Source organism: Trichechus manatus, unplaced genomic scaffold, assembly GCF_000243295.1.
Source record: "Trichechus manatus latirostris isolate Lorelei unplaced genomic scaffold, TriManLat1.0 scaffold00137, whole genome shotgun sequence".
NCBI lineage: Eukaryota > Metazoa > Chordata > Mammalia > Sirenia > Trichechidae > Trichechus > Trichechus manatus.
In genome coordinates this window covers 2036695-2063925 of record NW_004444073.1, presented here as the reverse complement: position 1 = coordinate 2063925, position 27231 = coordinate 2036695, and the positions used below count along the sequence as shown (strand labels likewise).

Here is a 27231-nt window from a genome sequence, read left to right as displayed (position 1 = left end):
GCAGGGGCAGTGGTCAGAGAAGCGGCTGCAGAGGCAGGCAGCGGCCCCCTTGGCGGGGCCTTGAGTTTAAAGCCAGGGAGTTTGAACAGTATTCTGAAGTGAAGGGGTGTCACGGGAGGATTGCTGCAGACTTACCTTTTAGAAAGAAGACTTCGGCAGCTGTGGAGAGCACTGTCTAAAAGGATGCCCTGGACTTTTAGCAAAGGAGCCCTGGTGGTGCAGTGGTTAAGCACTTGGCCGCTAACTGAAAGGTCATGGTTCGAACCTACCAGCGGCTCTGTGAGAGAAAGATGTGGCAGTTTGCTTCTGTGCAGATTACAGACTTGGAAACTCTATGGGGCGGTTCTACTCTGTCCTAGGGGGTCACTCGCTATGAGTCGGAATTGACTCGATGGCAATGGGTTTGGTTTTTGGTTTTGGGCTTTTAGCAATAATTCTGTGGAGTGGAAGCCAAGTAGAGAAGATGGATATGGAGAGATAGTGAAAAGGGAAACACCTCATAGCTTGGGAGACCGATGGGGTGTGAGAGAGGCTGAGAGGGAGGAGGAAGGATTTACCAAGGACGAGAGCCACCCAGTACCAGGCCCTGTTCTAGGCGCTGGGGGTAGAACAGAGCAGACCAACGTCCCTGCCCTCATGTCCGTGACATCCAGAGGAGACAGACAGAAATAAACAAGTCAGCATGTAGTACAATCTGTGATAAATCCGTAAGAGAAAAATAAAGCAGAGAAAGGAGAGAGCAGTGTTGACAATAGACCAGGGTCGGGGTGGGGCACAGAGGCCTATTGCGACAATCCAGACAGGAAATGATAGCAGTGGGAGTGGGGGTGGTGACAGTGGTCTGATTTTGAATTTATTTTAAAGGTCAAGCCACCAGGCATTACTGACAGATTAGATGTGGTCTGACAGAGAAGTCAAGGTTGACTTCAAGATTTTTGGCTGAGCAACTAGAAGATTGGAATTGCCAGTTTCCCAAATCAGGAAGATTAGAGGTAGAGCTGATTTCTGGGTGGGGACGCTTTACAGGTTGAGTTTGGGACAGGTGAAGTTTGAGAGGGGGTTGAGGTTAGGACAGGTGAAGTTTGAGAGGCCAGGTGGAGGTGTCCCACTAGCAGTGATTTATAGAGGTATGGGCCTCACCTCCTTCAGACGGAGCTGCAGGACAAGGCAGAGATAAAGGCCAAGTAGGCAGCCCCTGTCTGGTGTCGTGATTGGAACCATCCCCCCACCTCTTACAGGGTCTGACATTCTCTTTAATGTTCCTAATGGAGTCACTCATCGTAATCACCACTGATTTTTTTTTTTTTTTTTTTAAGTACAGATTCTGGGTCGCATTTCATGCCTACTGAACAGGAATCTTGGAGATCTGACAAAGTGGGGACAGGAAGAGAGAGGATATACAATTTTTCAAACCCCGCCCAGGTGATTGTGATGGTGGATAAGATTCTCCACATTAAAGGGTGGTTTCTGTTGGCTTTATTGCTGTTTTAAAACTAAGTGGGGGTGGAAATGTATGGGGGAGGAGGGAAGAAAGAACACAGCGATTTAACTTACTCTACATTGTTAATGATTTAGTGCATGTCATTTGATTTTAAAAAATATCTATTGTGCCAGGTGCTCTGTGGGTGCTAGAAATGGGCTGGTGAACAGAAAGTTGCAATCACTGCCCTTGTGGAAAAGTGCGGAGAGGGGAGGCAATAGGGTGAGTGCTTGGAAATTGTGCCTCAGGCTACCTTCCTACTCTGTCTGCCTGAAGAGAGGCTCCCCGTGGTGTGTGCCAGGCGAGGGCCATGTGCTCAAACACGCGTGCCAGGATAAGACCCCAGAGAAGGGCTCCCTGTCACCCCACCTCTTGGACCTCAGTTGAGCACTCATCATTTCACCTCTAGGCAGCCCCCTGTGTCTTCCTGCACCCCTTTAGAGACCAGATGTTTGTCAGGGACCCTTAGACCCAGCAGAGCAACGGCCCCGGGGAAGGCTACCCCTGGGAGGGCAAGACCAGATGCAAAGGGATGAGAGGGTGCGTTAGTATGCGGGAATCTCACACTTTTTGGCTTTATCTACTCCCTGACAGAGTCGGGGTCTCAGAAAGCTCGTCTCAGGGACATGGGACTGCTGCAGGGGCTTCTGTCAAGATTAAAGAGGTCTCGATTCTGCGTATCCTGAGAAATGCTCAGGGCTTGGTCTCCACAGTTGGTTCCTCAGAGTGAAAGGCAACTTCTTAAGGGCAGGGGGAAGAGAGCAGAGCTTTCTGTCCTGACTTATGCCCATTGGGCATGAAGAATTCGCTCTCTGCAGTGGGCTGGGGTCAGGATGTCTATTCTCTGCTGTTTGCGAAGCTGAGAGAAAGAAAAGTGATGACCACTTTGGAAGACGATGCCTCTTGACTGTGGAGTTAGGCCCTTTTATTCACCAAGACTAGAACCCTCTCAGGTTAGCTCCAGTAGAGTGGGTGGTGAGAAGGGGAGGCTACTGGGGGGCAGAAACACAACACCAAGAGCTATGATGGAGCCAGGCCTTCCAGAAATTGGAACAGGGGCAGTTGTGAATCTGAGGCCACTGCTTCCTGTCCTTCCTCTTCTCTTCACACTGCCTGCGGGACTCATCTGCTGTGTTCTATCCTCTCTCTGCTTCACAGCGCTGGCGCACTCGTAGGCCTTCTCCTTCAGGGCACCCACTCTACCTCAAGGTCTCTACTTATACATTCTTCCGTCTTAAGCTCCCACTGCTGACTGCTTCCTTCACTTTGCAGCTCCCAGTTCAAATTTTGAAGGACTTGGCCATCTCATTTTAGGGGAACAAGTATCTGGCAAGCTTATGGACTGGCTGTTCTTGGTTCAGGTAGTTGGTTACACCAGAACCAAACCCCTTTCTCAGGCTAACAGACAGCTTCCTGTGGTAACCTTGTCAGCAGGGCTCTGGCCAGCCAGTTCTCCTCAGTAGAGGCAGTGGGTGGCAGGGATAGTGGGTTCCTATGACGAGACTTACTAGAACACCATTAACTAATCTGCAACCTCAAGACTGGCTGGTTTCACATTCATCCCAAAGTCAGTAATTCTCTCCCTCCCTTCCCTAGCTCCATAATGTTTTCTTCATTGTTTGTTGTTTTTACTGCTCATTTACCCTGGAGATAGTCAATTCAATGGAAGGGAAGGCTTGCCTTATTAATTTTTATATTCTTCCCAATACCACATGGCAGTACTCCAATGTTTATTAGTGAACTAAGTAATGGGGAAAAGAAAAAAATAGAGCACTGGATTTAGAATCTGAAGACGTAAGACTGAGTCACCCAAGGTCACTTTCTGCCTGTGTGACCTTTGAAAAAGTATCTAATCTCTCTGGGCCTCTCTCTCAAATTCTACAAAACAAGTGGTCTAGAACACAACCAGTAGTCCAAAGCATGTTCCTCTGCATCCCTTGAAAGGAGTATAATGGGTTTCTTTACTGCAGAATTTCTCAAAGTCTTTAATATGCTAATGAATATTATGAACTTCCCAGAGGAGATTAAAATATGGAATACCAGTACCAGTTACCAGTTGCCAACAAGTCAATTCTGACTCATGGTGACCTCAGGTGTGCCAGAGTACAACCATGCTCTATAGGGTTTTCAAAGGTTGATTTTTCAGAAGTAGATCACCAGGACTTTCTTCTGAGATTCCTCTGGGTGGACTCAAACTTCTAACCTTTTGGTTAGCAGCCAAATGTGTTAACATTTGCACTATGCAGGGACTCCAAAATATAGAATACTTCCAAAATTCACTTGTCCACAGAATCCATTTTACATGGAACATGCAATGGGGCTTTGATTGGGAAAGATGAAAGACCAGCTTCAGATACACACGACCACTAAGGGCTGCTTTAACTCCAGAGAATCTGTGACTACACGTGAGTCTGTTGGGTGCCTCGTGTTCACTTGTCCATAGTAAACTGCTTTCAATTTTAGATTTAAATTGATCTTGGCTCCTTTAGTCATTTCCTGTCTCTGTCACATTCAGGGTTGTCTGATGTTCCTTTCCCTGACAGACACGTAACCAAGGGCACCGAATCAGAGTCTACAACGCTGCTTCTCCTTATCTCGGGGAGTGACGTGGTACCTCCTGTCACGAAGGAAGATAAGGCACAGTTACTCTGCTGCTGACACATGCATGTAAAGACATCTAAGTGGGAGGCTGCTATCTAGAAAGTCCCCTGAGTTGGCATCTCGCTGCCCAGATCATTATTTCCCCCATGTGATTAGTGGGAGGCAAAATCTAACTTGCAGGTTTATTGTAGCAAAGTTAGATTTTTTTCATTACTTTGATGGATGGCGGGACAACTGACTAGGGAACAAGGAGTAGAGAGAACACTGTCAAATGCAAAAATATGGGGGTGGTGCCTCCATATGTCAAAGCAAAGCAAGTTTGAGGGTCAGCTGCACAGGGTGCCCTCTGATCCCTGTCTATGAACAGTGACGATCTAATCTCTCCTTTTGCGCCTATTCTTGTTTTTCAGAGAGGTGAGTCCAGACACCTCCAGCACAAAGACAAAGGTATCATCTGGTTGCAGATAAGAGTATATTCTGGAGGTACCGTAATGTGGCACTTTGGAGCTAGTTAGACTCTGGTTTCAATCCTGCCTCTACCAGTTGGTGATGGTGTGACTCTGAATAAGGCCCTTAGCCATTCTGAAAGTCGACTTCCTCATAGGTAATTGGGAAAGACGCCAACCCCTAGTCCAGGGGCTCTCAACTGGGGGAGATTTTGATCCTCAGAAGATATGTGGCAATGTCTAGAGACGTTTCTATTTGTCACAATTGAGGAGTGGGTGTCGCTACTGGCATCTAGTGGGCAGAGGCCAGGGATGCTGCTAAATATACTACAATGCACAGGACAGCCCTCCACAACAAAGAATTATCTGGTCCCAAATGTCAACAGAGCCGAGATTGAAAAAGCCTGACCTATCTTTACAGGATTGATAATGAGCTTTGGGAATGAGGCACACAGGATGTCCAGCACATGCTAAGCATGGAATCAGCCCAACAGTGGCCGTTCCTTCCACACATTGAAAAGTAGAAGTTTGTGACAGTCCCATAAAAATACCTGAGCTCACCAGACTCTAGAGTATCGGAGTATAAAGAGGAACAAATGCTCTCTTATTCAGAGCAGTCACTGATACATTATGAATACCTGAGAAACATGAAAAATTTAAAAATATAATTGGCTAAAGCAGAGAGTGAGGAGCACAGGAGGGATACTAATATTAATGGAGAGTGCTTATTGTGTTACATGCTTGCCAGTTTTTACCTACATCATCTCATTTAATACTTTCAGCAACACTGTTGCTGTTAGCTTCTGTCAAGTCAGCATCTGACTAACGGCGACCTTGTGTGTTACAGAGTAGAACTGCTCCATAGGGTTTCCCTGGCTATATTCTTATGTAAGCAGCTCACCAGGTCATTCTTCCATGGAGCTGCTGGGTGGTTGAACAGCTAACCTTTCGGTTAGCAGTTGATCACAAACCACTTGTGCCACCCAGGTTCCTTTCAACAACACTGTGAGGTAAGAATTTTTATTCCCAATTTTTATTCAGGTGAAGAAACTGAGGCTCACATGAGTTTAGAATCTTGTCCCTAGGTGTCATGGATTGAATTGTGTCCCCCCAAAATATCTGTCAACTTGGCTAGGTCATGATTCCCCGTATTACGTGATTGTCTACCATTCTGTCATCTGATACGATTTCCCTATGTGTTGTACATTCTATCACTATGATGTAATAAGATTGATTAGTGGCAGTTACACTAATAAGATCTACAAGATTAGATAGTGTCTTAAGCCAATCTCTTTTGAGATAAAAAAGAGAGAAGCAAGCAGAAAGACATGGGGACCTCATACCACCAAGAAAGCAGCGCCAGGAGCAGAGCACATCCTTTGGACCTGAGGTTCCTGCACTGAGATGCTCCCAGACAAGGGAAGATTGATGACAAGGACCTTCCCCTAGAGCTGACAGAGACAGAAAGTCTTCCCCTGGAGCTAAGTTTGGACTTGTAACCTACTAGACCGTGAGAGAATACATTTCTCTTTGTCAAAGTCATCCACTTGTGGTATTTCTGTTATAGCAGCACTAGATAAGTAAGATACTAGGTTATGTATTAGGTCTTTGAAGCAAGGTTTTTCTATCACCAGAACCCATGAATCTCTGTTGCCTACCGATTCACATGTAGTCACTGCAGCTTCCAAATGTATTGGTCATGAAGCCAATGGTATGGATGCTGAGGGGTGTAGACAGGGAGACCCTTAGGAGAATTAGGAACCTGGTGAGGGTTCTAAAAGATTCCCAGAGGATTTCTACCATTCTAAGGTCTTTTATCCCCTCCTCTTCCTTCCATATAACTCTAGGGCCCTACTGATGTTCTCTCTAGTGATCCTGGCAACTGGACAAGGTCTGCCCATCAGGAACAATGCAAATACTATAAAAAAAAATTGACTCATTTACTTTCCCTCCTCCTACCTCCCATCACAAGTCCAAGTCCCTCAGGGTAACAGAGCACCAAACCAAACCCATTGCCGTCGAGTCAAGTCCGACTCATAGTGACCCTGTAGGACAGGGCAGAACAGCCCCATAGGGTTTCCAAGGAGTGGCTTGTGGATTCAAACTGCCTACCTTTTGATTAGCAGCCAAGCTCTTAACCACTGTGCCACCAGGGTGCCGACAGAGCACCAGTGCCCTGCAAAGAGGAGAGCATCTCATTTAACCAGAAATATTTACTGGACTTCTGCTTCTGGCCAAGATTGAGTAACATTAACTGGATTTATCCTCTTGTGTAAAGCTATGGGGGAAAAAATGGACAAAAATAATACATTAAACAATGGTTTTCAAGACATTGTATATAAGACAACTGTCTTAGTTATCTAGTACTGCTATAACAGAAATAACACAAGTGGATGGCTTTAACAGAGAGAAATTTATTCTCTCACAGTCTAGGAGGCTAGAAGTCCAAATTCAGACTGCCAGCTCTAGAAGTCTTTCTCTCTCTGCTGGCTCTGGGGGAACGTACTTGTCATCAGTCTTCCCTAGTCCCGGAGCTTCTTAGTGCAGGGACCCCAGGTCCAAAGGACACCCTATCCTCCTGGCTCTTGTTTCTTGGTGGCGTGCGGTCCCCATGTCTCTCTGCTCACTTCTCTCTTTCATATCTCTAAAGAGATTGACTTAAAACACAATCTAATCTTGTAGATTGAGTCCTGCCACATTAACATAACTGCCTCTAATTCTGCCTCAGTAACATCATAGATGTTAGGATTTACAACACCAGGATAATCACATGAGATCACAAAACGGTGGACCACCACATAATACTGGGAATCATGGCTTAGCCAGGTTGACACACTTTTTTAGGGGGACACAATTCAATCCATAACAACAACCAAGGACAGTGATCTTCGAGAGATGGGAAGCAAATTACGTGAACCCTACTGTTGTCCCAGCTTTCTACCTTTAGAGAGTTTCCAGGTTGTGGCACAAGGAGGGGGACCCCATGCAGAGCCTGACAGATCCCCAAGTTGAGGAAATGTTGCTGAAAGTTCAAGGAAACCAAGATGGCTAGAGTTCATAGGACAGAGTACTGAAAAGGAGTGTGCTGAACAGAGAAAAAAAACCCAGAAACCTGCAGAGGGTCCTCTTAGGTATTCAGCTGATCTCTGTTCAGTGCACATACATGAGGAAAGTCCACGGGGGAGAGAAATACCCAAAAAGATTACAGGAAAAAATACCAGCGCCCATACAGGACTGGGAACAGTGCCTATTCCCACCAGCCAGGCTAGAAAACCTCCTAATTCTCAGCCATTGGGTAGAGAACCCAGAAGGGTCTTGCCCCAGTAACAGGAAATATTTAGCCATAGGCTAAACATTGCTCTGGTCTTGCCTAACAAACTTGAAAGGATCAAACTGTTTTGAAGTAATTTAACAGCCCTCCAGAACAAAATTCAAGAATATTTACAGGGATACAAAAATCTCAGCGTCTAACGGGGTAAAATTCACAATGTCTGGCATTCCAAAATTTCCAGGCATTCAAAAAAGCAGAAGAATTTACCCAATAATGAGGAGAAAAGCCAGTCAATCAAAATGAACTCAGAATTGACACACGTTAGAATTGGAAGACAGGGATGCTAAAACAATGATTATAACTACAATCCACTTGTTCAAAAAGCTAAAAGAAAGATTGAATATGTTAGAGACATAGAAGATATTCTAAAAGACCCAAAACAAACTTGTAGAAATGATAACTGCAATGCCTGAGATGAAAAATATGCTGAGTGAGATTAACGGCAGACGAAACGTTGTAGATAAAATGATTCATGAACTTGAAGTTATAGCATTCGTACCAGGCCTTTTTTTCTGAGGTGCCTCTGGGTGGTCTCTAACTGCCAATCTTACCAGTTAGTAGGTATTATGGATTGAATTGTGTCCCTCAAAAATGTGTGGTATAAATCCTAAACTCTATACCTGTGGTTATAATCCCATTTGGTAATCAGTTGCCTTTGTTATATTAATGAGACAGGATTAGTGAAGGGTGTATCTTAAGTCAATCTCTCTTGAGATATAAAAAGGTTCAACAAGAAAGTGAGCAAAGAGAAATGGGGAAAGATTGATGTCAAGCAACACGGAGATCTCCCAGGAATGAGAAAGCCGAAGCTGAAGAGACAAAGACCTTCCTCCAGGGCCAACAGAGAGAGAAAGCCTTCCCCTAGAGCTGGCGCTCTGAATTCAGACTTGTAGCCTCCTAAACTGTGAGAAAATAAATTTCTGTTAAAGCCTTCCACTTGTGGTATTTCTGTTATAGTAGCACTAGATAACTAAGACAATTTGGTGCCTGGAGTGGGATGCTGCTGTAACAGATGCCTAAAATGCGGAAGCAGTTTTGGTACTGGGTAATGGGTATGGGCTGGAAGAGTTTTAAGTGTCTAATAGTAAAAGCCTAGATTGCCTTGAAAAGACTGTTGTTAGAATCATGGATGTCAAAGGCAGTTCTGGTGAGGGTTCAAAAGGAATGAGGAGAACTATAGGGAAAGTCTCTATCATCTTAGAGAATACATATGGCACCACACAGAATGTTGCTAAAAATGTGGATGTTGAATGTGCTTCTGGTGAAGCTTTAAAAGAAATGGTGAACATGTGACTGGACAATGGAGGAAGGGCAATACTTTTTATGCAGTGGCAAAGAACTTGTCTGAATTATGTTCAAATGTTTGGTGGAAGGTAGAACTTGTAAGTGATGAACTTGGATATTGGGCTGATGAGATTTCTAAGCAAGATATTAAAGGCTGAGAACCACCACATGTAAGACAATGTTTTCACACTGCAGTCATTCTTGCACACCTTCATGGTTTATTGCCACATTTAAGAGCCATCTGCACATGGGAATGTACGACTGCATATGGAACACCAGTATCATTTGCCATAAAAATCAACCAAATGAAAGGAAAACAATATAATTAAACTCTACCTAGATGCTGTTGCCTGCCCAGATTCTGAGCCTGAGTTCTGTATTTTCTCTACTGAAGGTGATTAACAAATGCTGGAAGGTGTTATGGTCACAATGGCCCCAAGTTGAGAGTTTCTCTGCAACACTATTAGAGTGACTAACAGAAATGAAAACGGACAGTTTCCCCATTAAATGGTTCCATCTTATTTAATGCTATGTCTGGTGCTTCCTAAATTCCTCTTCCTCACCACCATCAGATCACACTTTGGAGGACACGACTTTAAGCTCTTTGAGGTTATCTCTTAAGGGAGTCTCCCTATAAGTGAGACTACAGAGTCAGGGACCAGCCTCACCATGTTAGTTTTCCAATATGTAGGAGAACTGTTGTTAAAAATGAACACCAATGGCAACGCTGAAAGGGAAGAGAAGGGAAAAATCAGAAAAAAGCATCGTGAGGTTGAGTAGGGGATGGTGTTGACAGGGCAAACCAGGCGAGACTAAAGGGGAAGGTGGTGCAGGGGAGGTCTACCTGCTGTTGGTCTGTATAAACCAGTTGCTGTTGCATCTACGCCAACTCATAGTGACCCCACGTGTGTCAGAGTAGAACTGTGCTCCATAGGGTTTTCAATGGCTGATTTTTAAGAATAGGATCTCCAGCCTTTCTTTATAGGAGAGCCTTTCCCCCCAGCTCCAGCCAATGGTCCCTCCTCCTTCTGGCCTTCTCATTTACCAACATCCCCCACCCCGACCCAGAGTCATTGCTTCCCACTGTCTGGCTGAAGAATCCCCCTACCCTATCCCCAGAAGTGCAGAGTCCAAGGATATTACTCTGACTTGTCGTAAGGTAGGAATTTGCTTCATGTCCTCTTCTGCCTCTGGATTATTTTGTGCTAAAAGAAGGCTCTTAATAAGACACTCAGAAACCAAAGTAATAGACTTGGCCAAGAAGAACATTTCATAAACTTTCAAATTCAATAAACAAGAAAGAATAAACTGTTTTCTGGAAAAGTGGAAGTCTATAACTAACTGGAAGGGTTGTTTTTTAGAGGAAATGAATAAAGCAAATGGGAGCTAGATTTCCTAAGTGTGATCATGATAATCACATCAGCTTAAAAGACTAATGAATGTTATTTTCTGTAATAATAATAATTCTGGGGGGGGGGCAACTCGGTGGCCTACGATGGTAAATGTTTTCCATTACTGTGCTGTAAATAAAGTCACCTTGTTTTGTTGGTTCTTTGCCACAGTGATCTCCAGCCAGATGCACTGTAAGAAATAAAATGCCAGTTGGAAAAGGCATTTAAGAAGAAGAGAAATGACAAAGGTCTTCAATTGTCAGCCATGAAATGAAGCAATGTATTAGGTATATTTGAGCTTTAAAGGAGGAATTTGATGCAAAGAAACCCTGACTGGTACTGCTAAAGCTTCATCCCTCCCTTTGAATTTATTTCCCTGGGAGATGGCCAACTCCTCTGAAGGAAGAAGAAATAACACTTCCAGGTTCCAGGAAGTTGTGAATGGAGGCACCTGTTTATAGCTGGTGTTGGCCCTATTGCTAAGCCCTTGAGTAACACCAAAACAGGTGCAGGTTTGTATGTAAGAATAATTCCATGTCCAGTATCTGACCAGAAGAAATAGGATTCTCCACTTCTATCAGCAGACAGTTACCTCTTGGCAAATAGTGTGGCACATCTGCAAGCATTAAGAGACCTGGATGAAAATTCTCCTGATTGTAGGATTGTAGGATTCAGGACTGAGCATCTGTACACAAGAGTAAAAGAGAACGCAGAATTCCATGATGAAGTGTGGAGCCTGAAGAAACATCCCTTGCCACTGTCCATGGTGTCCATCTGTGGTCATTCTGTGTCATCCTATGTCATGATTCCCAGTAAGGCAGGGTCTGATTTAGAATTTTCAAGTATACTGTCAATGCCTGGTGTTCCATTAATTTGGGAAGCAAGGAGCCTACTTCAGTAGACAGAGACAAATCTATATTGAGGTAATACCAGATGAAGATGTTGCTTCCTGCAATACTATTTGTCACGGTGGCATTTGGGACAGCATCCAGGTTGGCCAATGCACAAGTGTCGGTGCGAAGGTAGCTGTCAGTAGCCTGGCTGAACTGTATTGACCGGGGAAACGGAGGTTGCTTTGCAAAGACTGGAGGGCTGGGGGCTGTAGGTTAAGGCATCATTTCCCTATTCATTTTCAAATCTCATCTTGACCCTCACTTAGTCTAGGGATGTCCCCTAGACTAAGTTATTTTTAATTCACAGCTATAGCAATGCATTCCTCCCAGTCTTGGCTGCCCCTCACTTCACATCTGATGTACCTTCTGCCTTCCCGGAGTTACTGTTTTTGCTGACCCAGTCCCCAGAATTTAAAGCAGAAGCAGTCAAATTGGTTGGGAATGAAACATCAGAAGAGGACACTAAAAGCCCAGGGTCAAAGTATTCATTGCTAACCCCACATGGCTTGTTTGATCCAATGCTCTAGTTCGGTATATCCACCGTAATGCAACAGGCTCTTTAATTTTTAACTAAATTGTCATTTAGCAACGTGATCCAAAAACAGTTAAGAGTTTTGGGAAGCAGCCTCCATTTCCAGCTGGCATCTCATTCCTTTTTAATGATTAAATACTTAGAGAAACATATCATATATACTCAGAGTGAAATGTACAATGAACAACACTGTAGATGACACGTGACTGCATATCTAAATAAGTCGGTGGTGCATGCCCTCTGGTAGCACGAGCTGCGTAAGAATATCTCTCCAGAGAGCAGAGCAAAGGTAATCTGCTAGCAGAAGAAACCAGAAGGCCTAAAATGGAGGGTCGAAATCAATGGCGTCACTAGGGTTGATGTCACTCAGTGCGGTAACTCATGGTGTCACCTTCCCCCCATGGACCTCCTCCTGTACCAGACCATAGAGAATCCTTAGCAACGTTTTCTGTACTAATATTACTCATAATAATTCCCATATATCACTTTTTCCTTTCTTTTAATTACTACTTCATTCTCTAAAAATTTATTGATATAGGTTCACAAATACAAATTTTCCAATATTGTATCTAAAACATCAGACAGCCTGACAAAATCAGCGACTATAAAAACACCTGCAGCAGTAAAAGTACCAGCACACGCAGAAGAAACCACATGATTCCAAGCATCATTGTAATTGGGTAATAATCGCTCTGAGCGTAGTACATTAGAAGGTTCAAAAAGTAAAATTAGCACGGAGTTTTAAGCCTTGTAGGTATATTGATACATGTAAACTGGGTTTAGGAAAATTATTTTTGTTTTTATAACTACAGGGATATTTTTATAAAAACTAATTTCTGCTGAAACACTGCACAAAAAAGTTTATAGTCATTTTGATGTCACCCCCTCTGACAGTGTCACTCCATGCGGTCTGCACCCTCTCACCCCCTTAGTGTCGCCACTGGTCGAAATGAAGAAGATCCCATTCAGTCCCCTCTCAAACGTTCTCAGCCTGACTTTGGTTTGTGCTTGTCCCTGTCCCTGCCAAACTTGAGACTGCAGAACTGAGCGAGGCCCTGGACCGGCAGCGTGCCGTCCCCACAGGAGTGCCCCGGCCCTCATCCCCGAACACCCCTAAAGCGGGCTAAGCTCCTGTCCTCCTGTGCGCCCCTCTCCCCTGCGGGGCTCGGCCTCAAAAAGCAGCCACGCAGGTCTCGCCCTAGGCGACGCTGAGGAGCCACTACGCGACACAACCAGCCCGATGTGGGCGCGCGGGTTGCCCCGACCACAACGCGGGCTCAGGACTGGCAGAGCAGAGGACTGCCTCCCTGTAACCCGCCCCTGCCTCCGCGGCGCCCGCCCGCTCCTTCGGTCCCTAGCCCCAACTCAGCGTTTCCTGGTCCCGCTCCTAATACTGTCGGGTCCTGTCTCCCGCTCTCCCAGGGCTCGCCCTTGCGCTCCAGCGCCTCAGCCCCATGTCTGGGGACCTACCCTACAATCCCCACGCGCCCGAGCCCAGTCCCCGAGCTCGACGACCCGGCCTCCGGATATCCCAAGCCCCGCCTCCGCGCTCCCTGGTTCCACTCTCCACCCCTCCCCTCCCTCGGGCCCCGCCCCTTGAGCTCCATGACCCCGCCCCTCGCACTCAGGACCCCGCCTCCGCGCTTTGGGGTTCCGCTCTCCCCGCCCCCATGTGCCCCGGGAGCCCCGGGGAGGAGTTGCAGCGCAGGAGGAGGCGTGGCCGCGGTGCCGACAGAGGCGCGGGCTGCACGGCCGGGACTTCGGTTTTGACACCAACTAGGAGCGGGCGCGGTGGCGCTGGTGCTGCGGGCTGAACGTGGCTCTGCTGGATCCTGCGCCCAGTTGGGCGCAGGACTTTTTGCCTGGAGAAACGCAACTACGGCGACGCCGCAAGTCCTGGTACCGCCGCGGCGCTGGGATTTCGCCGCCGCTGCCGCCGCCGCCGCCGCCTGCGGGCAGCCCAGCTCTGGAAAAGCAACGCTGAGAATTTCTCCCCCAGAAACAGCAGCGGCGCGCGGCCTGGGGCGGCGTGGAAGGGGGCCTGCCAGGCCACTGACCTCCGCCCGCGCAGGCGCCAGTGTTGGAGGCAGGGGGCCCTCGCTGTCCCGGGCTGGGGTTGGGCTTCGGAGCTGCAGGTGGACGAAGGACGGACGCCCGGGGAATGCGGCCGAGAGGTGGGCGCGGGGACTGGCGGCGGGTCAGTCGGTCGGGGGTCGCTAAACCCCTTCTCAGTATCCGCACTGGCGAGGACGGAGCTCCCAAGTTGCAGGTGGTGGAGTGGTGGAGTATCCAGCGCGGAGGTGCTCCCGCCTTTTGACCGAGCCCGGGTTGGGACGAGATGGCCCCAGCTCTGCCAGAGTTGAGAGGCGGTTGGAGAGACGTCGGGTTGATAGGTCTCTTTCCAAGAGAATCGCCTCATAGCCTCTTTGGACCCCAGTGTGATAAAACCTGGACCTTTCCAGAGGAAAATTCACATGGGCCAGCCTTATTGTGTGTGCATTTTCAGGGGTTCTCAGGGACAGCCACCAGCTCGGGACCCCTGGTTAAGAACTCCAGCTCTAGATAGGGAGTGCTGATGCAAACTGAGTGACTAATTGAGTCGATTTGTGTGCTTGTTAATTTGTTTTCCAGGTGGCCAAGTCAAAGGTACTTTTGACTCTCTGAGCATGAAAGATTTGGTTCTTGCCTTTGGTAATCGCTTTTGCCCCTGAATCCTGCATCTTCCAATCTTCTGTGTTCGAGGTCTCTTGGGTTCCTCCCTAGCCAGAGAGTTCTGTGGAGGCGAGGCCTTCCTTGGCCACTACTCCTCGCCCGCCATGGGGAGCACCCTCGGCTGCCATCGCTCCATCCCCAGGGACCCCTCGGACCTGTCCCACAGCCGCAAGTTCAGCGCGGCCTGCAACTTCAGCAACATCCTGGTGAACCAGGAGCGGCTCAACATCAACACGGCCACGGAGGAGGAGCTGATGACCCTGCCGGGGGTGACACGTGTCGTGGCGCGCAGCATCGTTGAGTACCGCGAGTACATAGGCGGCTTCAAGAAGGTGGAGGACCTGGCCCTGGTCAGCGGCGTGGGAGCCACCAAGCTGGAGCAGGTCAAGTTTGAGATCTGCGTGAGCAGCAAGGGCAGCTCCGCGCAGCACTCTCCCAGCTCCCTGCGGCGGGACTTGCTGGCGGAGCAGCAGCCTCACCACCTGGCCACCGCCGTGCCACTCATCCCACGTGTCAACATCAACACAGCCACTCCGGCTCAGCTAATGAGCGTGCGAGGCCTCACAGAGAAGATGGCCCTTGGCATCGTGGACTACCGCCGGGAGCACGGGCCCTTTCGCAGCGTGGAGGACCTGGTGAGGATGGACGGTATCAGTGCTGCCTTCTTGGACAAGATTCGGCACCAGGTGTTTGCCGAGAGGTCCAGGCCCCCGTCCACTCACACCAACGGGGGCCTGACCTTCACTGCCAAGCCTCACCCCAGCCCCACCTCACTGAGCCTGCAGAGTGAGGACCTGGACCTGCCGCCAGGGGGGCCCACACAGATCATCTCCACTCGGCCTTCGGTGGAGGCTTTTGGAGGCACAAGGGATGGGCGGCCTGTGCTGAGGCTGGCCACCTGGAACTTGCAGGGCTGCTCAGTGGAGAAGGCCAACAACCCAGGGGTGCGAGAGGTGGTGTGCATGACTCTCCTGGAAAACAGGTGAGGACAGGGATTACCAAGGGTGTTGGGTGCGAAGGCAGCTCTTGCACAGCTTGATTTTATCCATGGATGCAAGTGAATGGACTTCTTTTAGGGGCAGAGGGGAGGCCAAGAGTATTTAATCAATGTTCTTGAGACCCTAGACAATATTGTCACCTGAGACTGGGCTCTCCTTCTGCTCCAGAGTTTTCAGAATACAGTTGTCTGGGATTGTGGCCTCGGTCTTGAATGTGATATATTTGACATCAATTCATAATTTTGGTGCAAGTAGAGGCTGTATGGGAGTCCCTGGGTGATGCAAATAGTTAACATGCTTGGCTGCTAACTGAAAGGTTGGAGGTTCAAGAGGCACCTCGGAGGAAAGGCCTGGTGATCTATTTCTGAAAAACTAGCCATTGAAAACCCTGTGGAGCACAGTTCTACTCTGACGCACATGGGGTCATCACAAGTTGGAGTCGACTCAATGGCAACTGGTTTTTCTGGAGATTGTGTAGATGTTACTGCTTTGTAGAGTGTTGTTTGACTCACAGTATTTCATGGGGTTTACACTAGATTGGGCACTCTGAGCCTGGGAACTCTTGGACAGTTTTGCATGTGAGAAGAGCTAATTGATTTTCTTCTAATGGGAGGGAAAATCACATTTATTCCATCAAATATGCATCTTTGGATGCACAAAACCATCTTAAAGACCAGGTATTTGCAAACACATGCACTGCATATACTTATCAAAATACTGTAAATGAATCACTCTTCATTCTTTTTCCCTTTTTGACCGGAGGTTGATTTAAGTCTCACAGTTGCAGCCCAAAATGTGTGTAACTGTGCCTACCCCACAGCCAGAAAAGGCCACGCTGACTTGTCTGTGGATATTGGCCAGATTTTCCAATTTGAAGCAAAGGAGAAGAGAATTGTAGGATAGGCTGTTATTACAGAGCGTTTCTATTATTCACGCGCTGCTCTCTGTAGGAACTTCCATTAACCCCCCATAGAACAGAGTAATATTATCGTAGCAGTAACCCCCACTGTTAGACAAATGGTATACCATATAACGTAATTAGCTTTTAGAAGGAAAGACATATTTTTAATGGTCCCAGAGAATTTCAGGCCAGAAATTCTCTGATCCTGGTCTTGAGAGATTTTGCCCTGCCACCCACCAATGGGCGGTATGCTGTGGCCACTCGCTGCTTTGCTTTGCCCTGGGTTGTTGGTGAGGCTGGTGGGGTGGGAGTTTGGTGACATGAAGAGAGCTCTCGGCAGGGAATCCCAGTGCTTTGTGGCAGGGCATCAGGATAAATTAGCAAGGAGAAAAGCAGGTCAGAACATTTCCCTGGCACGCTCTTGTCACCTAGGAGAGAAGGGACTCGCACTGGGCCAGAGAACTGGATCAGAGGAACCCTTGCACGCTCTTCTTGCATGGCTGTGTCTGCTGTTTTGCGTCATAACTCACGCCTGCAAAATCATCTTATATGCCAGCTGGACTCAGTCCTGAGAAATATTCATCAAGAACAGCTTGATCATGGTTCTTTTTCATCCATGGCAGCACGGGTGTATGAGTGGGACAAGGGGAAGGGAGGGACAGCTGTTTAATTCCTATTGGGAGTTTTCTTAAGGCTTAATTTGGGGGATGAGGGTGGTGGTGGCATTGTTGGGGGTGGAATGAGATGTTGTAAATGGTGAGGACATGACTGAATCAGGACCTGAAGTTTCCTCAGTGGAAATGACTGACTGGGCAGCCCTGGCCCATTGACAGTGGTTCTCAAAGTGTGGTCCCTGGACCAGCAGCATCAGCTACTGACTCAGAAACTCTGAGTTTCTGTGTTACCATGCCCTCCAAGTGATTTGGATTCCCTGAGTGGTACAAACTGTTAACATCTCGGCTGTAACTGAAAGATTGGAGGTTTGAGTCCAGCAAGAGGCACCTTGGAAGAAAGGCTGGTTATCTTCTTCCAAAAAAATTAGCCATTGAAAACCCTGTGGAGCACAGTTCTACTCTGACATACATGGGGCCATGAGTTGGGATTGACTTGATGGCAACTGTTTTTTTTCCAGGTGATTCTGATGCACATTAAAGTTTGAGAATCATTGTACCATGTGATGGGCAGTCACCTGTCCATCTGGTTTTCTCTTTAAAACCCCTTTCCCTGTTCTGGCTTTTCTGACAAGGTCAGTGAATTCATGTAGAGTTTTCGAGGTGTTATTTTTCCTTTTGTTCTAATCATCACTCTAGTCATACAACCCTACGATGTTCTCTCTGTCCAGGGTTTGAGGGGCTTGTTATCTTCTAGGACATATGAATGTGAGGGTAGAAAATGGGAGGTGAGCAGGAGACGGCCAGCCCGGAGTTTCTCCTCTCTCCAGCATGGGGTCTGGGCAGTGGGGACACTGAGGAGGAGCCCTGACGACTCTGTCCAGCCTGGAGTTGTTAGGATTTGTCCCATTTTTTTCCTCTTTGGATTTCCTAGAGGGATGATGGTTGAAGACATCCAACTACTGTCTTCAGGGTAGAGTGTAGGAAGAGCTTACCTAGACCCCACGGGGGTAAAAGGGAGTACCTGTAAGTAACTGGGAGGTGACGTGCATCCCCTGCTATGTTTCTGACACCTGAGTGACACCTGTTGTCCTGTGGGTTGGTGGTTCCTTTTAGCTGCTCATGATGTAGTCAGCGTTCTGGACACTCCTAGCACATTGTTAGTGTCTGGTAAACATGAAATAATAGGCTTAGGGCCTAATCCCTGCAGAGCTGGGGGTGGGGGGCACACAAGTGGGTGCCTGTGTGGCTTTCCTAGGGCACCCAAAGACAGCTGGCTGTGACAGAGTGGATCCCACATCCTCAAAGATGGCAGTGCCTATCCTCCAAGAGCGATCTGTTCATCTGGACTCACAACCATCTTTTACATACCAATTATTCCCTTTATTAGTAAGATGAAATACATTTAGTTTGAGCAAGAATGGATGCAGGTAATTTTCTAGGTGGGTCTTATTTTCATATATATGTACATATACAGTGCAAGGGTTATCCGACTTCGGGTTACACCTTTATGTCTTCCAGCAGCTTTCACATTCCTTTGATTGCCCAGGTAACTGGGGAGAATATAATGCTTGCTTTTATTAATGATTCTCCATCTATGGTGAGGAAACTAAAACCAAAGAAGGTAAATGACTGGCTTTGTCACACAGCTCATTAGTGACTCACCAGGGACTAGGACCCATCCTTCTGACTTTGGATCCATGCTCTTGCAAGCATGCTGTATTGCATAAGCATGCCACCTTATTCTGCCCCTTGTTCAGGCGTCCCATGCCCTGTCTAATCAAGAGCATTGCCAAAATGTGTGCCGGCATGTTTTCTTAAATGAAATTCCATTTTAAAGAAATCCTTGGGCAATTCTTTTGCAAAGGGAATAGCCGGCTCTTAGCTTTCCTTTCTTTGAGTCTGCTTCAGTAGGCGTGTTTTCTTAGACTAAAGAGTGCCTGTGTGGGGTGGGAGGTAGAGTCCTTTCTTGCCCTGAGACGCTGCTGCCTCGGCGGACAAGCACTGTGAGCTCCAAGACACTGTGTTTTGTGTGTGCACTGAAGTAGGACGTGCACAGCTACATAAAACCACACAATCACCAGGAGGAACCTTGGGTTGCCAGCCCAGTGGTACAGAACTGACCGGTTTCATCAGATTCCTTTGCCAAATATCAGTTTAGGCAGTGTTTTTCCTTGTTCAGTATTTATGGAGCAAGACTGAAAGAGGAATGCTTCTGCTGAATTTCCTTGCAAAATCTGGTGACAGCCCACATATGGAATTAAAATTGTTAAATTTTTTTCCCCCCTGAGGAGTTGTTCTATTATAAAGTCTTTTGGTTACCAAAAGTATAAACCCTGGGGGAGCTGACAGATAATCTCCAAAAGAAATAAGGAGATTGAACATCTCAGTTGCTCGTTTTTCCCATGGCCTACATTAGAAGGGAACTTGAGTGTCATAGTCTTTAGCCTTACAATGATTGAAATCTGTTTTCTTGCCACATATCTGCACTCTCAAAGTACAAAATGGATTGGGGCCTGGCAACATGCACTGATTGTGAATTAAGAGAATTTGGCTGATTAGACGTGATTAATAGGATCGATATAGATATAACTCATCTTGTCATTTGATTTATTCATTGAAAAATATGTATTGAATGCCTGCTATGTACATGCATAAACTAAATTCAGAAATCAGCGTGGCCGTGTTACTTAACAGATTAAAGTGAATGTGTATCAATTTGAATGGTTCAGAATTAAAACAGTCTGGTAAACCCAGATTTTTTAGGTAAGTCACTGAGCATGATTGATATTTGGTTGAATTTTTCCCATGTGAGAATAATCGACTCGTTCTGAGGAACTGAAGGCAGTTTGGGGTGGGAGGATGAAGCCCGACATAATATCTGGGAACAAAATGCCCAGCAATGTTCTTAAAGTAGAAAGTGTGGGATCTGTTTTGACAGCTGTGGAAACTGAGGCTCAGAGAGCTTAAATGGCATCCGTGTGGCCTTCAGAAATATAAATGTTAGAGTCAGGATTTGAAGGGAAGAAAGGAGTGTCTTTTCCCAAATAGTGTGTTCTCCCAACTGTGCACTGACCTGGGCCCACCCTCTGTTCCATCCCTGTCTTGGGTCTTAGGCTGGCCAGGTAGCAGTGCCTTGGGAACGGCAGGGCTTTACCCCTGGGGCAGTGTCAGGCCTGTGAGGCCTCTGCACCCTTCCTGCTTTTGTTCTCCTGAAGGTCAGCGCTTGGGGCCAGAGGTAGAGCAGATCCAGAGGGTGTCAGAGCTCTTCCACCTGCCCCTCAAGTGGTGAGTTTGCGACCTTGGGACCAACTCCCAAACAGAGTTCCGGTTTCCTGAGCCAAGGCACTAGGCCATTTCCAGACAGAAAGGTGGGACTGCTGTGGATTAACGAGAGAAGACAATGTGAGTGAAGGGAAGTTCCTGTGTGGGAACAACTAGGGGTTTATTTCCCCAAAGGGAAAGGTGTTATTTTTGGCTTTCAAAAAAGCTGGGCCTCTTTTGGGTCTGATATTAAGGCTTTTGGGGTGTTTGATAGTACTGACTTTCAAAGAGTTGCTCATTCCTTCCTTCCTTTCTTCATTCATTCACTCAATAGACACACACACACATATATATACCAGGTACCCGGCTCTGTAGGGAGCTCTGGTGGCCCAGTGTTTAAAGCATTCAGCTGCTAACCGAAAGGTCGACGATGTGAACTCACCAACCTCTCTGTGGGAGAAAGATGTGGCAGTCTGCTTCCATAAAGAGTACAGCCTTGCAAACCTGATGAGGCAGTTCTGCTCTGCCCTGTAGGGTCACTCTGAGTCGGAATTGACTCGATGGCAGTGGCTTTTTTGGGTTACCTGGTTCTGTGTCAGGCTCTGGTAATAAAGTGGAGAATAACACAAAGTTTCTACTCTTATGGAGCTTCCATTCTAGGCAGGAAGATAAACAAGTTAACAGATAGTGACAGGTAGTGTGGCCAGTGGTGAGGAGGATGAGGGAGGCAAGTTGAGGGGAGGTCTAGTTAGATGGGTAAGGGGACAAGGAAGGCCGCAGCTGAAAGCTGATGGCTGAGAAGGAGGCAGGCGTGGAAGACGCTGGGGAAAGAGTGCTCTCCTAGAGGAACAGTGAGTGCAAAGGCCCTGCAAGGTCAGGTGCTTGTTCCAGAGACAGACAGAAGGCCAGAATTCCAGGACGGGCAGGTGGATGGGGTTGCAGAGGGAGGCAGGCCCGGATTGGTGGAGGCTCCTAGGCTTTTGTTTTAACAGTAGCGAGAGGCCATGAAGCGTTGTAAGCAGAGGCTGATGAAATTACCTCTTACCTGGGTTGTTCTGGCTGCTGGAGGGCTGCATGGGGTGGGTTCTGGGAGTTGAGTAAAGGGGCAGTTGGCAGGATCCAGGCTAAAAAGGATAGTGACGGGAAGACAGGGAAGTGAATAGAGGTGAGAGATTGTTTATAGGTGAAGACTGAAAGACTTGCCTATAGCTTGGATATTGTGAGGGTTAACCTGGGTGGCCCGTTTGACCTACTCTGAGATTCCTAGAAGACAGGCTCAGAGGTGTTTAAGAGCTCCTGGGGCTGGCTCGGAAACCCTGGTGGCATAGTGGTTAAGAGCTACTGCTGCTAACCAAAAGGTTGGCAGTTCAAATCCACCAGGTGCTCCTTAGAAACCCTGTTGGGCAGTTCTACTCTGTCCTATGAGTCGGAATCGACTCGACAGCAGTGGGTTTGGTATGGGGCTGGCCTGCATGCCTCAGCTACGCTCTGGACAGGTGTGGGAGCTTGGTTCCATAGCAATGGCGTGAGAGGCTATGGTGTCCTCTGTGAGACAGGGCATCTGACAAGGCCACAGTTGCTTTTTTTTAAAAAAATTTATTTATTTTTAATTGCTGTAAATATATATAAAGAACACAACATTTGCCGATTGAACATTTTTCAGGTGTACAGTTTAGTGATATCAATTACATTACCATAATCATGTTGTACCACCATCATCTATGCTGGGAACTTTCCCATCACCATAAACAAAAATCCACTGTTTCCCAAACATTGGCTACCCATTTCTTCCCTCCCACCCCTGAGAAACACTAATAAATGGTGGTCTCTATACATTTGCCTATTCCCAAACATTGGCTACCCATTTCTTCCCTCCCACCCCTGAGAAACACTAATAAATGGTGGTCTCTATACATTTGCCTATTCTTGTTATTTCATATAAGTGAGATCATACAACATTTGTCCTTTTGTGACTGACCTCTTCCTTTCAGCATAGTATTTCCAAGGGTCATCCATGTTGTGGCATGCAGCAGGACTTCACTTTTCTTTATGGCTGAGTAGTATTCCATTGTATTTATGTAGCCCCATTTACTTTTTGGTATCAATTGCCTGTAGAACAAGGGCAAGGGCATACTTTTGGGAATTTAGGTATTTCTATCAAATGACATTTGCATAGATTCCATATTTATTGAGCACCTACTCTGAGCTCACTGCCTGATGAGGTCAGGTGCGTGGGAGACCCAACCCAGTCATCAGGGAGCTCACAGTCTCACCGAGAAGACACACGTGATAGTAATTACCAAGGCAATGCACACTACAGAGGAAGTAAACTTGCTAAGGGTCCTGAGAGCATGGGTGTATTAGTTATCTACTGCTGCTACAACAGAAATACCACAAGTGGGTGGCTTTAACAAACAGAAATTTATTTTCTCACAGTTTAGGAGGCTAGAAGTCCAAATTCAGGGCGTCGGCTCTAGGGGAAGGCATTCAATCTCTGTCAGCTCTGGAGGAAGGTCCTTGTCTCTTTAGCTTATGCTTCCTGGTTTCTTGGAGATCTCCATGTGGCTTAGCATCTATCTTCCCCCATCTCTGCTTGCTAGCTTGCTTTTAATCTCGTTCATATCTCAAAAGAGATTGACTCAAGAACACCCTACACTAATCCTGTTTTATTAACATAACAAAGACAACCCATTCCTAAATGGGTTGTAATTGTAGGTAGGTTTAGAGGTTAGGGTTTACAACATATATTTTGGGGGGACACAGGTCAATTCATAACAGTGGGGATCGGTGTCCATCTGCTTTGCTCTGGAGGTGTGTGGAGACCTCAGCATCAGGGAATGATGCAGGGAGGGGACCAAGTCAGGTGGTTGGGAAGGAGATAGTCTGGAGGGGACAGGGGTCTGACAGGGCACATTCTGTGAGGGCGGTGAAGAGTGGGACGCTGGAGTCAGGCAGCTGTCTGCATCCAGTGCTTGATACACAGGTGTCTGAGCGGGGCCCTCAGTGTCTGTCTTAAACTCTGAAACACTCTGACGAGAATAGGGCAGGATCTAACAGAAGATCTCTAGCAGTCGGAGAATCCAGTGCACAAAGGCCTTGCTTATGAAGCAGTGAGAGATGTGTTACTATAATTTGGTGTGTTATTCTTATTTCACAATTAAAATTCTGCCTGTCTATCCTGAAATTTCTCAGTAATGATCTCCCTTGATACAGTATAAATGAAGCATTTCACTAAAATTAGATTTGCTCATCATAGACACCCTCAACTGTGTGTGGCAATGTACAGATGTATGGAAATTCCACACTAATGACCCCTAATGTCAGGGTATCCAGGAGATGCCACAAAAATGCCCTGCTGCATCTGAGCATCCTCAACAAATATTTAGGAACCTTAGAAGCCTCCTGACCTTGATTCTCATGTCTGTGCACAGACCTGACTCAGAACAACAGGTCTCACTGTAATCTTGATTGACAACTGCCAGACGGAGCTGAATTCCACTGGACAGGAACCTTGGGGACATGTGCTCAGAGAAAATGTTTTGTTATAAAGAAATGTCTCAACTCCTACCAAACTCCTGGATAAAGAAACCCAGGATTTTCTTTACTGACTACAGCTCCCCAACTAATGTTTTGCTGTCTGCTTCCAAAGAGCCCTTGTTTCCTGTGAATTCTATTTTGGTTCTGCCACTACTTGATCAAGCTGTTAAGCTAGGCCTTAAATTGTTTTATCTAGGAGCCACTGTAAACTCCTGAAGTGCTGTGCTTCAGTCAAGAGTGTTGTTCACCACTGACACACTTAGACTTACATGCGTTTTTGGTGTGGGCTTATCACGTTCTAAGGATCTGCAGTATTGGTTGCTCACCCAAAAGCTGGAGGACGAAATCTGTACTCTTTCTCAGCTTGTGCTAAAAGCATCGAATCTTTTTTTTTTTTTTTTAATTATTGTACTTTAGATGAAGGCTTACAGAACAAACTAGCTTCTCATTAAAGAGTTAGTGCGTATATTGTTTTATGATACTGGTTAACAAACCCATGGCATATCAGTACTCTCCCTTCTCGACCTTGGGTTCCCTATTACCAGCTTTCCTGTCCCCTGCTGCCTTCTAGTCCTTGCCCCTGGTCTGGTGTGCCCCTTTAGTCTTATTTTGTCCTATGGGTCTGTCTAATCTTTGGCTAAAAGGTGAACCTCAGGAGTGACTTCATTACTGTGCCAAAAGGGTGTCTGGGGGCCATACACTCAGGGTTTCTCCAGTCTCTGTCAGGTCAGTAAGTCTGGTCTTTTTCTGAGTTCGAATTTGGTTCTACATTTTTCTTTCAGCTCTGTCCAGGCCCCTGTATTGAGATCCCTGTCAGAGCAGTCAGTGGTGGTAGCTGGGTACCATCTAGTTGTACTGGACTCAGTCTGGTGGAGACCATGGTAGTTGTTGTCTGTTAGTCCTGTGAACTAATCTTTCCCTTGTATCTTTAGTTTTCTTCATTTTCACTTGCTCCTGAAGAGGTGAGACCAGTGGAGTATCTTAGATGGCCATTCACAGGCTTTTAAGACCTCAGACACTACTCACCAGAGTAGAGTGTAGAACATTTTCTTTATAAACTATGTTATGCCAGTTGAGCTAGATGTTCCCTGAGACCATGTTCCTCACAGAGAAGTTCAGTCCCTAAGGGAGTTTGGATTTGTCCATGGAGCTTCCATGATATTACCCTGAACAAGTTGTGCTGGCTTCCCCAGTATTGCGTACTGTCTTACCATTCACCAGAGTTACCACTTTTCTATTGTCTATTTAGTGTTTTTCCACCCCCACCCCTCCCCTCCCTCGTAACCATCAAAGATTGTTTCTTTTTGTGTGTAAACCTTTTCATGAGTTTTTCTGGTAGAGGTCTCATACAATATTTGTCCTTTCGTGATTGATTTATTTCACTCAGCATAATGCCCTCCAAATTCATCCATGTTGTGAGATGCTTTGCAGATTCATCTTTGTTCTTTATCATCGCGTGGTATTCCATTGTGTGTCTATACCATAGTTTATCTGTTCATCTATTAACGGGCATCTAGGTTGTTTCCATCTTTTTGCTATTGTGAACAATGCTGCAGTGAACATGAGTGTGTATATTTCTATTTGTGTGATGGCTCTTATTTCTCTAGGATATATACCTAGGAGTGGGATTGCTGGATCGTATGGTATTTCTGTTTCTAGCTTTCTAAGGAAGCGCCATATCGTTTTCCAAAATGATTGTACGATTTTGCATTCCCACCAGCAGTGCATAAGAGTTCCAGTCTCCCGGCAGCCTCTCCAACATTTGTTTTTGTTTTTGTTTTTTTGATTCGTGCCAGTAATGCTGGGGTGAGATAGTATCTCATTGTGGTTTTGATTTGCATTTCTCTGATGGCTAGTGATTGCAAGCATTTCTTCATGTGTCTGTTAGCCGCTTGAATGTCTTCTTTGGTGAAGTGTCTGTTCATTTCCTTTGCCCATTTTTTAATTGGATTATTTGTCTTTTTGTTGTAGAGGTGTTAGATTTTCCTATAGATTTTAGAGATTAGACCTTTGTCAGATTTGTAATAGATAAAATTTTTGTCCCAGTCTCTTTTTACTCTTTTGGTGAAGTCTTTTGATGATCATAAATGTTTAATTTTTAGAAGATCCCAGTTATCTTGCTTATCTTCTGGAGTTTGTGTGTTGTTAATTATGGTTAGTATCCTGTTAATGCCGTGTGTTAGGGTCTCTAGAGTTGATCCTACTTTTTCTTCTATGATCTTTATAGTTTTTGGTTTTATATTAGTCCTTTGATCCCTTTTAAATTAGTTTTTGTGTATGGTGTGAGGTATGGGTCCTGTTTCATTTTTTTTGCAGATGGAAATCCAATTTTGCCTGCACCATTTGTTAAAAAGACTGTCTTTTCCGCATCTGATGGACTTTGGGCCCTTGTCAAAGATCAGGTGACCATAGGTGGGTGAATTTACTCCAGGTTCTCGATTCTGTTTCATTGGTCAATGTGTCTGTTGTTGTACCAGTACCAGGCTGTTTTGACTACCATAGCTGTATAGTAGGTTCTGAGGTCAGGTAGTGCGAGTCCTCCTACTTTGTTCTTCTTTTTCAATAATGCTTTACTTATCTAGGACCTCTTCTCTTTCCATATAAAGTTAATGATTGTTTTCTCTATCTCTTTAAAGAATGTTGTTGGTATGTGGATCGGGATTGCAGTGTATCTGTAGATTGCTTTGGGTAGAATTGTGTTTTTCACAATGTTGAGTCTACCTACCCATGAGCGTGGTATGTTTTTCCATTTATGTAGATCTCTTTTGGTTTCTTGCAGTAGTGTTTTGTAGTTTTCTTTGTATAGGTCTTTTACACCCCTAGTTAGATTTATTCCTAAGTATTTTATTTTTTTAGAGGCTGTTATAAATGGTATTGTTTTCCTGATTTCCTTTTCGTCATTCTCTTTATTAGTGTATAGGAATCCAACAGATTTTTGTATGTTTATCTTGTATGCTGCTACTCTGCTGAATCTTTCTGATAGTTCCAGTAGTTTTTTCATGGAGTCTTTTGGGTTTCCTATATATAGTATCAGATCATCTGCAAATGGGGACAGTTTTACTTTTTCATTACCAATTTGGATGCCCTTTATTTCTTTTTCTTGCCTTATTGCTCTAGCTAGGACTTCCAGCACAGTGTTAAATAGGAGTGGTGATAAAAGGCATCTTTGTCCTGTTCCTGTTCTTAAGGGGAATGTTTTCAGCCTCTGTCCATTAAGAATGATGTTGGCTGTTGGTTTTGCATAGATGCC

The 27231-nt window shown here is 46.0% G+C and overlaps 1 protein-coding gene across 1 annotated transcript in view; it reads left to right on the top strand.

Moving 5' to 3' along the window:
- The first annotated feature begins 14458 nt into the window (after window positions 1–14458).
- Window positions 14459–27231, top strand: part of EEPD1 (endonuclease/exonuclease/phosphatase family domain containing 1) — a 161650-nt gene continuing 148877 nt past the window's right edge. Inside the window, exon 1 of the mRNA XM_004385306.2 lies at window positions 14459–15652. Coding sequence (XP_004385363.1) covers window positions 14775–15652 — 878 coding nt within the window. The 5' untranslated portion in view covers window positions 14459–14774. The remainder of the gene's footprint in view (window positions 15653–27231) is intronic.